Source organism: Pan paniscus, chromosome 15, assembly GCF_029289425.2.
Source record: "Pan paniscus chromosome 15, NHGRI_mPanPan1-v2.0_pri, whole genome shotgun sequence".
NCBI classification, from domain to species: Eukaryota; Metazoa; Chordata; class Mammalia; order Primates; family Hominidae; genus Pan; species Pan paniscus.
In genome coordinates this window covers 74,741,744-74,755,423 of record NC_073264.2, presented here as the reverse complement: position 1 = coordinate 74,755,423, position 13,680 = coordinate 74,741,744, and the positions used below count along the sequence as shown (strand labels likewise).

Below are 13,680 nucleotides of genomic sequence, written 5' to 3'. Positions count from 1 at the left end.
TTCCAGCACTGTATAAGTACTGAATGCCAACTTTGAGTAAGGTATGAGGGGTGGGGGTACTGAAATAGAAGATTAAAAGATTAATAAGATGATGCTTTTCCTCAAGGAATTCACTATCTAAAGAGCAGAACATATTCCCAAATAACTATAATAATGGTTAATATTTATTGAGCATTTTATATGCACCAGGCACAATTCTAAGTACTCTATATATACTAACTCAATCTTCACAATAATTATATGAGATAGGTAATTATTATTATAATCCAAGTAGACTGTTATGAATATTTCCAAAGGAGTAATTAATTTTGACGATGGAGATGAGGGAAGTCTTCAAGGAGGGGGTGACATTCACACGTGGCATTCGTAATTTTTTTTTATTTTTTTTTTTAGACAAGGTCTTGCTCTGTTGCACAGGCTGGAGTGCAGTAGCACCATCATAGCTTGCTGCAGACTCACTCTCCTGAGCTCAAGCAATCCTCCTCCTAAGTAGCTGGGACTACAGGCAAACACCACCATGCCCAGATAATTTTTAAAATTTTTAGTAGAGATGGGGGTCTCGCTATGTTGCCCAGGCTGGTCTCGAACTCCTAAGCTTAAGTGATCCACCTGCCTCAGCCTCCCAAAGTGCTGGGATTATAGGCATGAGCCATGGTACCTGGCTGCATTCTTAATCTTAATTTGTTATAGGATTTTCCTGTTACAGGAAAAGGCTGTTCTCAGTGAAAATTATTGCATTAATAAATGCTACAAAGTCATTTTTAAAATAGTGTATTTGGGTGTAAATTGGATATTAAAAGCTTTTAGATGACTTTTAATGTGACATCAAGGCATTTGGTCTTTACTAGGCAAAGAGGTACCATTAAAAGGTCTCTGATATAATGATATTCAAATGATATTTTTAGAAAGAAAACTCTGTTATCAGTGATGAAGGTCACCTGAAGGGCAGAAAGACAGGAGGAAAGGAGATCAATTAGGAGGCTATTGAGGGAGAAGAAAAGGAGAAATCAGTTAAGTAAACAGTTAAGGCTGGTCCTTGGAAAAGCAGCCTGCCTGAAAAATCACAGCTACAGGCAAAAATATAACAGTCTGTGGAAAACTCAGGCTGCACCTGCACGGATAAGTATGTAGGGTCCAGCACAGATTCTTCTTTGTGTAATTGGCGGGCTCCCAGGAAAGTTTCTTCCCCTTTTCAGATATGTACACAGTAGGCTCCCTGGGAACCTGTACAGGGAGGAGAGGGACTTACCTAAAACAAACCCACAATTATACAAAGAAGAGAAGCAGTGCTTTGATGCTTGCCTAGAGATACACCCACAACTACATAGATAAGGGGGAGTTGTGCAGACAGCTTTTCAAATAAGAGAAGTTACTCAAACAGCTACAGAGGTGAGAGGAGTTTCTTATAAAAGTTTTTGAATTCAGCTGTAAAAACAGCAACTCACTTGGGGTTCCCTCTCCACTGCAGAGAGCTTTCTTTTTTCACTCATTAAACTTTCACTGCAACCTCACCCTTTGCATCCACATTCCTTAACTTTCTCAGTCATGAGGCAATGAACTAGGATAACACCTTAGATAATGAGACCAGTGACCCTGACCTGTTTGACTATCACAAAAGTTGTAAGATAGTGTTTTTCAAACTATGGGTCAAGAGCCTAAATTAATAGGTTGTGAAATCAATTTAGTGTGTTGTGATCAGCATTTAAAAAAAAAGAAATAAAAATTTAAAAATACATACTGGAACTGGCCAGGCGTGGTGGCTCACGCCTATAATCCCAGCACTTTGGGAGGCTGAGGTGGGTGGATCACTTTAGGTCAGAAGTTTGAGACCAGCCTGGCCAACATGGTGAAACCCTGTCTCCACTAAAAATACAAAAATTAGCCAGGCGTGGCGGTGGGCACCTGTAATCCCAGCTACTCAGGAGACTGAGGCAAGAGAATTGCTTGAACCTAGGAGGCGGAGGTTGTAGTGAGCTGAGATTGCACCACTGAAATCCAGCCTGGGCAACAGAGTGAGACTCCATCTCAAAAAAAAAAAAAAAAAAAAATTACTGGGACCTATGCTATATAAGGGTAAATACGGTCTTGCAAACTTTATTCAAGTTTATATGTATGTATATATTTGATATGCATATTCATATGAATGTATAATACATTGAGATGTATTTCTTACAATGGAAAGTGGTCAAAATGTTTGAAGAACATGACCTAAGGGGAAGATGATGAGGGTCTAAAAAGTTGTAACTCCTGGAAATGGAAAAGCAACACTTTATTTGAGAGCTCCTTCAAAGAGTAGAGTTAACAGGATTTAGTGGTAAATTTGCATATAGGGCTTGAAGAGAGACTGTGGTAGGCTAAACAATGGCTCCCCCAAAGATACCTACATTCTAATGCCTGGAACCTGTGAATGTTACCTTATATGGCAAAAAAAAAAAAAAAGTACTTTGCAGATATGATTAAGGATCTTGAGAGATAGGGAGATTATCCTCAAGATCAGGGTGTGCCCTAATGCAATCACATGTATCCTCATAAGAGGGAGGCAGACAGAGATTTGACACAGAAGGAGAAGCCAGTGTGACTACTGGCAGAGACTGGAGTGATGAGTCACAAGCCAAGGAATGCAGCAGCCACCAGAAGCTGGAAGAGGCTAGAAAAAGATTCTCCTCCAGCCTCCAGAGGGAGCATGGCTTGATTTTCACCAGATGAAACTGATTTCAGACTTCTGGTCTCCAGAACCATAAGAGAATATATATCCATCATTTTAAGCCATGAAGTTACAGCAGCCGTAGGAAGCTAATACAGAGTCAGAGGCCTTGGCAACTGGGAGGGAGGCAATGTCATTAACGAGGATAAGGAGTACAGGAAAAACAGGGATGATGAATTAAAATTTAAATATAACAAGTTTGAAATACAGACAATACAAATCTGAACAAAGAAATACACAATTAAAAATCTGATATTCTATTTAAGACATCTCAATTCTAACTCTATAAAAGCTTTTAAACGTCTTTCAAACGTTCAGAGCTCATGCTATCTCTACTTTTCTTTGCATAATCAAACTTAAGACATAGTTTATGTATTCTATTATCTGACAACAAGTATGGCTAAAACAGGTGCCAGCTTCTGGAATTACATATTGTCTCCGGAATGTTTATTAAAATAACTAGGAAATCCATGAACCATCTGTTACTGTGAATCACTTACTTAAGCCATTCAGGTTGGCAATTTTTTCAATGCAGTTTGTAGACAGTGAAAGCTTCCTTTAAAAGAACAAAGAAAAAATTTAATGTGAAAAATGTAAATGGTAAATCAGAAATTATTCCTTAACACTAGTGCCCATAAAAGATAATATTTAAGTAATATTTTCCCCACTCAATCATAGCATTTATTACTTCATTTTGAAATCATTGTTTTTCTCTGATTACCTAAGTTTAACACTCATTAAAAATTTGAAAAAATCTTCTTGAGGGCAATATGGTATTAACAATTTTTTTTTCTTCTTAAGACAGAGTCTCACTCTGTCACCCAAGCTGGAGTGCAGTGGCACCATTTCAGTTCACTGCAACTTCCACCTCCCCGGTTCAAGCAATTCTCCTGCCTCAGCCACCCAAGTAGCTGGGATTACAGGTGCCTGCTACCATGCCTGGCTAATTTTTGTATTTTCAGTGGAGACAGGGTTTCACCATGTTGGCCAAGCTGGTCTTGAACTCCTGACCTCAAGTGATCCACTTGCTTCGGTCTCCCAAAGTGCTGGGATTAGAGGTGTGAGCCACCACACCTGGCCCTGGTATTATGAAATTTTTTAATGCATACATTTCTTGACCAAGTTTTTCACTTCTAGAAATACATCCTACTGAAATATTAATATAAATGCCAAAAGATATATGAACTAGATTATATGTATTACTGGAATAGCAGAAAAATTGAAAAAATCTATAAACACCTGTTAACTTAGGAACAGATAGTGAAATACTAAGCTGCCACTAAAACAAAGGAGATTGGGCTATAGATACTGACTTGGGAAGATGTCTATGATACATAGTTTAAAAACCATCTAGCAGAACAATATATATATATATTTTTTTTTTTAGACAGAGTCTCGCTCTGTGGCCCAGGCTGGAGTGCAGTGGCATGATCTCAGTTCACTGCGACCTCCGCCTCCCAGGTTCAAGCGATTTTCATGCCTCCGCCACCCAAGTAGCTGGGATTATGAGTGTGCGAGTCAGGTAAATGACTGGCCAAATCTGTATATTTTCTAGTCATCCCCCACTCCTGAGAACTCCCAGTGAATAATGGAGTGCCTTTAAATCTAGGAATATGGTTGGGAAATAATTCTTTAATTCTTGTTAAGGCAGCTAGCACAAATAAATTGTCAGCAAAATATGAACAGGTTGACTCGAGGTGATATACAAGGTGCTTTAGTATGAGGTATAAAACCTTCTCAAATTTGTTTGCCTTTGAGACGACTTTATGATAAAAAGATATGTGACCACTTTGAAATCATGCCTGAGGCCAAAAAAGCATGTGGTGGTGGATTTTTATGTGACACACTGTGTTCTCATCACAAAGAACAAGCTGCGTACAAAAGCTAAATATGTTTGCTCTCCCCTTTGATCCCACAGATGGATATTAGTCTAATGCATGGGTTCACAAGTACGTGTCCTAGAATTACCCAAGTTGCTTACTGTAAATGCAGATTCCTAGGTTTCATCAGCAAATATTCTGTTTCTATAAATTTGGGATGGGGCTGATCTCCTGCATAAAGTGCAGATGATCAAAGGATCACACTTAGACAAACACAGGGTGAAGAAATCAGAAAAAAACCCAGTGATTCTATGGTATACTATAGCCCTGATGAGACACACTTGTAGCCTAAAAACATGGTTTCAAGGCAACGTGGTATAATTGCCTCAAATTAGCCACAGAATCCTGCTAAAATACATGTATTGAGAAAATAAATTAAAAGAAACTACTATAGATCTGATATTTAAAGTCACAGGATATAGGATTACAAAATAAGTAGGCCAGGCACAATGGCTCATGCCTGTAGTCCCAGCACTTTGGGAGGCCAAGGTGGGTGGATCACTTGAGGTCAGGAGTTCGAGACCAGCCTGGCCAACATGGTGAAACCCCATCTCTACTATGGGTGTGGTGGCAAGTGCCTGTAGTCCCAGCTACTTGGGAGGCTGAGGCAGGAGAATTGCTTGAACCCAGGAGGCAGAGGTTCCAATGAGCCGAGATCACAGCACTGCACTGCAGCCTGGGTGACAAAGAGTTTCTCAAAAAAATAAAGTATAATTTGATCCCAATTAGAATTTGTTTTTAAAAGTTAGAAGGCTCTACAAAAATGCTAGCACTGGTTCTCACATGGTGCTGTGATTTTGGTTGATGTTAATTCCTTTTCTTTGTGCTGCTTATATTTTCCAGATGTTTTACAATGTGTTTTTTATAATTTTAAACTTTTTTTTTAAGGGGTATCTCTTAGGCATGTAGTAAGAAAATACAGTTTTGACTTCGTGGATAATTTTACAAGAGAAAGTAGTAGATTTCATAAGTGTCATAGTTTATTGTGGTGCTCACTTCAGCAGCCATGTACTAAACTGGAACGATAGATTAGCATGGCCCCTGCACAAGGATGACATACAATCGTGACGCATTCCATATTTAAAAAATATATAGTTTATTGTGTTATTTAGCTTCTCCCAAAAGACTAGGAGATATATATTTTCAAACTCATTATAAAAACTGTACTAAAAATATTGTACTGTTTGGCTGGGCGTGGTGGCTCATGCTGGTAATCTCAGCACTTTGGGAGGCCGAGGTGGGCGGATCACAATGTCAGGAGATCAAGATCATCCTGGCTAACATGGTGAAACCCTATCTCTACTAAAAATACAAAAAAATTGCTGGGCATGGTGGCATGTGCCTTGTAGTCTCAGCTACCCAGGAGGCTGAGGCAGGAGAATTGCTCGAACCCGGGAGGCGTAGGTTGCAGTGAGCCGAGATCGTGCCATTGCACTCCAGCCTGGGCAACAGAGCCAGACCCCATCTCAAAAAAAAAAAAAAAATTGTACTATACTGTTCAATATTTTCTATTAATAATCCTATAAACCAGTCATTTTTCATGTTTGACCTTGCCAAAGAGAGAATTACACTAAGCAAACAAAAAATAAATGAAGACCACAGAAAACAAACATATTTTCCTACTTTGTGTGTTTAAGAAAAGAAAGGGAAACCTAACAGCAATACTGGAAGGATGAAAAGAGAACTTACTCGCAATTAGCAAGCATGGACAAGGATGCATCCATCTTCTCTATAGGGGGAATCTGGGCATAAAGTTTTATCTCTTTGGCTTCAGATGGCCTCTGGCCAGTTTTCTCTTCCTATGAGAAAAATACATTTGGAAGAAATAACCCATGATTGCAATGTGGAACCAAAAGAGGCCAGAATTTCCTAAGGCTTTTCCATGTTTATTTCAAGACAATTGCTAGAATTTAGCAAACTGTTTAATAATTCTTTACCATTAACTTATTGAAAACATTTACCTACTCACCCTGATAATCAGATTTATATGTGGCTGAATCAGATAACTATTAGGTCCCTACCAAATGAAAATGAGGAGGAAATAAAAAAACTTTTATTTTTGTGGTATTTAAAATTTGAAAATGACACAAACAAATGCAAAGATATCTCATATTCATGGATCAGAACAATTAATATAATTAAAATGACCATACTTCCCAATGCAAGCTACAGATTCAATGTAATTCCTATCAAAATACCAATGTCATTTTTCACACAATAGAAAAAAATCCTAAAATTTATATGGAACCAAAAAAGAACACAAATAGCCAAAACAATCCTGAGCAAAAAGAACAAAATTGGATGTTATCACACTACCTGATTTCAAGATATATTATAAGGCGAACACAACCCAAACAGCACGGTATTGGTATAAAAGCAGATACACAGACCAATAGAATGGAATGGAGAATCCAGAAATAAGTCCATGTATTTACAGCCAACTGATTTTTGACAAAGGCACCAAGAAAATACATTGGGAAAAGGATACCCTCTTCAATAAATGGTGCTGGAAAAATTGGATATCCAAATGCAGACGAATGAAACTGGACCCCCTTCTCTCACCATATGCAAAAATCAACCATGATGAATTAAAGACTTAAAGGTAAGACTCAAAACTATAAAGCCACTGGAAGAAAATATAGGGAAAACACTTCAGGACATTGGTCTAGGAGAAGATTTTACGGCTAAGACCTCAAAAGCACAGGCAACAAAAACAAAAATAAACAATGGAACTAAAACTAAAAAGCTTCTGGGCAGGCGTAGTGGTGCACCCCTGTAATCCCAGCACTTCGGGAGGCCGAGGCGGGTGGATCACCTGAGGTCAGGAGTTTAAGACCAGCCTGGCTGACATGGTGAAACACTGCCTCTACTAAAAATACAAAAAAGTAGCCTGGTGTGGTGGCACGTGCCTGTAATCCCAGCTACGTGGGAGGCTGAGGCAGGAGAATTGCTTGAACCCGGGAGGCAGAGGTTGCAGTGAGCTGAGATCGTGCCATTGTACTCCAGCCTGGGCAACAGAGCGAGACTCCATCTCAAAATGTAAAAATAAAACTTCTGCACAGCAGAGGAAACAATAAACAGAGTGAGGAGAAAACCTGTTGAATGGGAGAAAATATTTGCAAACTATTCATCTGACGCAGGAACTCAACACAATGGTAAAATGACAAACAGGCACAGTGGCTCATGCCTGTAATACCAGCAATCTGGGAGGCCAAAGCAGCAGGACTGCTTGAGCCCAAGAGTTGGAAACCAGTCTGAGCAACATAGCAAGACCTCATTTCTATAAATAATTTAAAAATTAGCTAGATGTGGTGGCACATGACTGTGGTCCACCTACTTGGGAGGTGGAGGCTGAGGTGGGAGGATCACTTGAGCTCACTGCACTTCAGCCTGGAGGAACAGAGACCCTGTCCCCAGAAAAACAAACAAATTAACAAAACAAAACTAGAAGCTCAGGAGCCATTTCCTTTGTTTTCCTATGTTTTGTATAACCTACTGCAGTGTAAGACACACAAAACTCCTTTAAAAAACTTAAATCACCACGTCAATAATAGAAAATAGGCCGGGCACAATGGCTCATGCCTATAATCCTAGCACTTTGGGAGGCTGAGCAGGGAGGATCACTTGAGCTCAGGAGTTTGAGACCAGCCTGGGCAATATAGTGAGACCCTGTCTATACTTTCACAGAATTAAATTAAAAGAAAAATAAAATATATTAAAATAATAATAATGATAGAAAATATACAATCAGTTGTAAAAAGATCTAATACACATACACTCAGTGCTTATTTTTATGACATATATTTGTAGGTTAGAGGAGGAGAAACTGACATCTAGTAGATCCTCAATAAATGCTGGGTAAATCAATGAAAAAGTGAGATTGATGTCTTTGAATAATCTTAAAGTCAAAAATGCATGGGCCAGGCACAGTGGCTCGTGCCTGTAATCCCAGCACCATGGGAGGCTGAGGCAAGAGGGTCACTTGAGCTCAGGAGTTCAAGACCAACCTGGGCAACATAATGAGACTCTGTCTCTACAACAACAGCAACAACAACAAATTAGCCAGGTGTGGTGATGATGCACACCTGTAGTCCCAGCTACTCAGGTGTTTGAGCCTAGGACACTGAGGCTGCAGTGAGCTATGATTGTGCCACTGCACTCCAGCCTGGGTGACAGAGCGAGACACTGTCTCAAAAAAAAAAAAAAAAAAAAGTCAAAAATGTATGGCCATATTGTAATCTAGAAATAGACTCTACCAGCCAAAACAAAAAAAAAACACTAGTTATTGTAAGTAAAATAAAATCTCAAAATCCAATTCAAGGAAAATGAAATCTGGTACTAAGTCTACTTCATATGCTTTTTTTCCTTAAGATTTTTCATTAAATATTTAACAAAACAGAAATAAATTATAAAATACATTTAAAGTAAATGAGAAATTTATAAGCACTAAAACAAGAATTCAAGTATTTCATTATTTTATCGACTTTTGTCTATTTTCCTCAGACACCAAAGCTTCTGAAAGCCTTTTTATTCAAAGCCTACTTACAGAAGCAAAAGATACATTATTATGCAAAAAAACTACACTAGATCTTAGCCAAAAGGCCGAGAAGTGATGCAAAAAAACTACTGACAACATAGACAAATAAGTTTATGGGCACAGAAATTCAGGAGCCATCTTTGTACTCTATAGAAATTCTGTCTATAATGCTGAATTATAACTGTTCAAACTTTATAGAATGTTATATAATACTGAAAATATAATTTATATATAATGCATGTCTTTTACAATGTAGTTTCCTTTCTAGTATTGCTGCTTGAGTATTCAGGGTTTTTTTCAGTTGTCTATGCATGATTTACATTGTCCACAATGATTGCCTCTGTACTAACCTCCACGAGGCTAAAACTACCTTCTAAAGCCTAGATAATCCACAACTCATATGACTCCAGCATATGAAAATGGTATGTAGCTTAGTGATGATAACAGTTGAAAAAGAAAATGTAGGCCGGGCGCAGTGGTTCACTCCTGTAATCCCAGCACTTTGGGAGGCTGAGGCAGGCGGATCACATGAGGTCAGGAGTTCGAGACCAGCCTGACCAACACGATGAAACCCCATCTCTACTAAAAATACAAAAAAAATTAGCCGGGCGTTGTGGCGCGTGCCTGTAATCCAGCTACTCGGGAGGCTAAGGCAGGAGAATCGCTTGAACCCGGGAGGCGGAGGTTGCAGTGAGCCGAGGTCACACCAGTGCACTCCAGCCTGGGCAACAAGAGCGAAACTCCGTCTCAAAAAAAAAAAAAAAAAGAAAAGAAAAAGAAAAAGAAAATGTACTAACACAGAAATTCCAGCAATTTTATAGCAATAGGTAAAATTGGCCTTTCCATATTTAAATCTTCCAGTGGTCAGATTTTTTAAATTGAAATTTTTATTATGATATTTAAAGTTTGTCCAGTTCCCCCAAGGGTAACATTTTATGACTACAGTATAATATAACTATGGTATTGCTATTGATACAATCCACTGATTTTATTCAGATTTTCCCAAGTTTGCTTGTGCTCATGTGCATGTATGACTGTGTGTATGTGTGTATTAAGTTTTACACAATTTTATTATCTGTGTAAGTTCATGCATCCACCACCATAGACAAGATAGCTGAATAGTTCCAATACCAAAAGGATCCTTTGTATTAAATAGCTAGATTTGAATAACTATCCAAAATTTTTCCTTGTACAGTTTCTAAAAGAAGGAAAAACTCATGTACTCACCCATCTCGCTAAGGCTTCTTTGATTGTTGTTGCTTTTGCCTTTAAAAAAAAAAAAAAGAAAGAAAAGAAAAAACAAAGTTGTATGTATGTATGTATGTATGTATGTATGTATGTATGTATTTATTTATTTTGAGACAGAATCTTGCTCTGTCACCCAGGCTGGAGTGCAATGGCATGATCTCCGCTCACCACAACCTCTGCCTCCTGGGTTCAAGCGATTCTCCTCCCTCAGTCTCCCAAGTAGCTGGGACTACAGGTGCGCGCCACCACTCCCGGCTAATTTTTTGTATTTTTAGTAGAGATGGGGTTTCACCGTGTTGGCCAGGGTGGTCTCGAACTCCTTGACCTCATGATCTGCCTCCCTCGGCCTCCTAAAGTGCTGGGATTACAGGCATGAGCCACCGTGCCCAGCCCCAATTTGTCTTTATTGGTGTAATTTGTTGATTAACTTTTCAAGCAATAACTATTAGCCTTGGCTTCTACCATTAAAATGATTTCTTTCTTTGAGACTTTATATGCAAAGAGGACGTTTTAATTTCCTGAAATCAAAATGATTTAAATATCTCTGAGAAAAAATACGGAAATCATTATGTAACACCCATACATTTCCCTCCCACTTGGTTTACAAAAAATACGTAGCTTTAAATACTTGATATTAAAATACATCTTATTTCATTGATTCTAAGGATCTACATCTTTCTTACATTTTAATATTGAAATTTGGATACATCTTATAATCAGGAACAATTTACAATTGCTGTGGGTAGGTGGCAGTGGTGAAATTTTAGAAAAATATTAACCACTTTATTTCATATCATATATTCCTTTTTATGTTTGCAAAGGATGAGGATAAAGGATAAGATAAAAATCTGTATGTCTACATACATTTAAAAGAACTCTATCAATAAGTACAAAATAAAAATTTTAAATGATAATAAAGTATTTGTCATAGTTCAATTCAAACCATTTTTTTCTTAGTAAAACATAAAATAATGTTGCATCTTATAATTAATAGCAGCTTAGATTCAATTTAATATACTTAAAACTCTAAAGGTACCCAATGGAAGATATCCTTAATGAATTATTGCTGGTGCTCTTTTTTTAAAAAAGAACCCCAAAGAATAACAAAAGAAAAGTTTTTAAACTATGTGAACAAATGTGAACCTGAAAGAATCAATTCTTCAAGACAAATCCTGAGTAGTTAACTGGGCCTAAATTTAAAACGGGGCCTAAGCTAGGCACAGTGTCTCACATCTGTAATCCCAGCACTTTGGGAGGCCAAGGTGGGAGGATCACTTGAGGCCAGCAGTTCAATACCAGCCTGGGCAACATAGAGAGACTCCATCTCTACAAAACAAAATTTAAAAAAAATTAGCCTGGCATGGTGGTGCATGCCTATAGTCCTAGCTATTTGGGAGGCTGAGGTGGGATGATCGATTGGACCCAAGAGTTCGAGGTTACAGTGAGGGATGATCGCACCACCACATTCCAGCCTGGGCAAAAGGGCAAGCCTGTCTCTAAAAAAATTAAATTAGATTAAATCAAATTAATTAGAGCCAAACAGCCATCTGCTTACTAAAGGTCACACGCATACTCTGAGTTCCCCCCCAAAACACACCTCTGTTCAACTTTGGGACTTCCAGAGTTCATATGAACCAACCAATCAGAACTCACCTGAATCAACCAATCAGCTCACTTGACTCAACCAATCAAGGCCCAGCTGTATCAACAAACCAGAACTGAATGAGTTTGAATCCTTTATTTGCATAAACAGACCTGACTGAGAAGGTGGGCAGGAACTTTTGCTATAAAACTCAAGCCCTCCCTTTGTTCTCTGGAACACACCTTCCTTCTATACCTAAGGATGCATCTAGCCATATGCAAACTGTTCATTGAAATAAAGTCTCTTCCCTCCATTTTCCTTTTGAGAGAATTTTTGTTCACAAATATATACCATTATGTCTAGAAAGTAAAGACATACTAATAAGCAACCCTTGGGTTAAAAAGAAAATTATAAAATAATGAAAGAAAAAAAGTCAAAATTTGGGGAATATAATACTAAGAAGGAAACTTGCAGATTCAAATATATTTGTCAAAAAATAAGAGATAGAAAACAAATGAGATAGGCGTTCACACATTTGGCAAAGTACATCATTACAAACCCAAAGAAGGTAGAAGGAAATACAAAGGAAAAAGTCAATGAAAAACAGAACGAGGGGATAAAATAATTAACAAAACTAAAAGTTGGTTCTTAAATCCCTGGAAAGCCTGATTGAGCAAAAAAGAAGGCAATACAAATTGAAAATATAAAATGAGCCAGGCATGGTGGTTCATGCCTGTAATCCCAGCGCTTTGGGAGGCTGAAGTAGGAGGACTGCTTGAGCCCAGGAGTTCGAGACCAGCCTGGGCAAGGCAGTGAGACTTTGTCTCTACAAAAAATAAAGAAAAATTAGACCGTGGTGGCACTGGGCGTGGTGGCACATGACTGTGGTGCCAGCTACTCTGGAGGCTGAGGTGGGAAGATCATTTGACCCAGGGAGAGAGGGTGCAGTGAGCCAAGATTGCACCACTACACTCCATCCTGGGCAACAGAGCAAGACCCTGTCTCAAAAAATGTATATAACCTGAACAACATAGCAAGACCCCGTCTCTGCAAAAAAATACAAATATTAGCCAGGCATAGTGGAAGGCACCTGTAGTTCCAGCTACTGGGGGGCTGGGGAACTGGGCAGGGGCTGAGGCGGGAGGACCACTAGAGCCCGGGAGGTCAGGGCTGCATGAGCCTAAATGGTGCCACTGCACTCAGCCTGGGTGACAAAGCAAGATCTTGTCTCAAAAAACAAACAAACAAAAACCACACATACACATATACAGAAAAAGAGAGAGAATACAGAGAAATAACTATAGACACAGAGATTTTAAAAATAAAATATGGCTGGGCACAGTGGCTCACGCCTGTAATCCTAGCACTTTGGGAGGCTGAGGCGGGTAGATCACTTGAGGTCAGGAGTTTGAGACAAGGCTGGCCAACATGGTGAAACCCCGTCTCTACTAAAAATACAAAACTTAGCTGGGCATGGTGATGTGCACCTGTAGTTCCAGCTACTTGAGTGGCTGAGGCAGAAGAATTGTTTAAATCCAGGAGGTGGAGGTTGCAATGAGCCAAGATTGCGCCATTGCACTGCAGCCTGGGCAGCAGAGCAAGACTCTGTCTCCAAAATAAAAAATAAATATCGTAAGCAAACATATGGCAATAAGGTTTAAAACCTAGACAAGGCATACATTTCTATAAAAAACATAAAAGTGTCAAAACTGTCGTAAGAATCAAGAAA

At 38.8% G+C, this 13,680-nt stretch overlaps 1 protein-coding gene and 1 pseudogene across 4 annotated transcripts in view; one reads left to right on the top strand and one right to left on the bottom strand.

Annotated features, from left to right (window-relative positions):
* DNAL1 (dynein axonemal light chain 1) overlaps positions 1-13,680 on the bottom strand; it is a 59,899-nt gene that overhangs the window by 38,426 nt on the left and 7,793 nt on the right. For 3 of the 4 annotated variants that reach the window (XM_063596318.1, XM_063596317.1, XM_063596319.1), the window contains 4 exons: positions 12,023-12,068; positions 10,349-10,387; positions 6,274-6,383; positions 3,205-3,260 (listed from right to left, as the gene is read on the bottom strand). In XM_063596318.1, coding sequence (XP_063452388.1) covers positions 3,205-3,260; positions 6,274-6,308 — 91 coding nt within the window. In that variant the 5' untranslated portion in view covers positions 6,309-6,383; positions 10,349-10,387; positions 12,023-12,068. The remainder of the gene's footprint in view (positions 1-3,204; positions 3,261-6,273; positions 6,384-10,348; positions 10,388-12,022; positions 12,069-13,680) is intronic. The other variant, XM_003824147.4, reaches the window with a different exon arrangement.
* On the top strand, positions 5,575-5,668 carry LOC112437027 (U6 spliceosomal RNA; annotated as a pseudogene).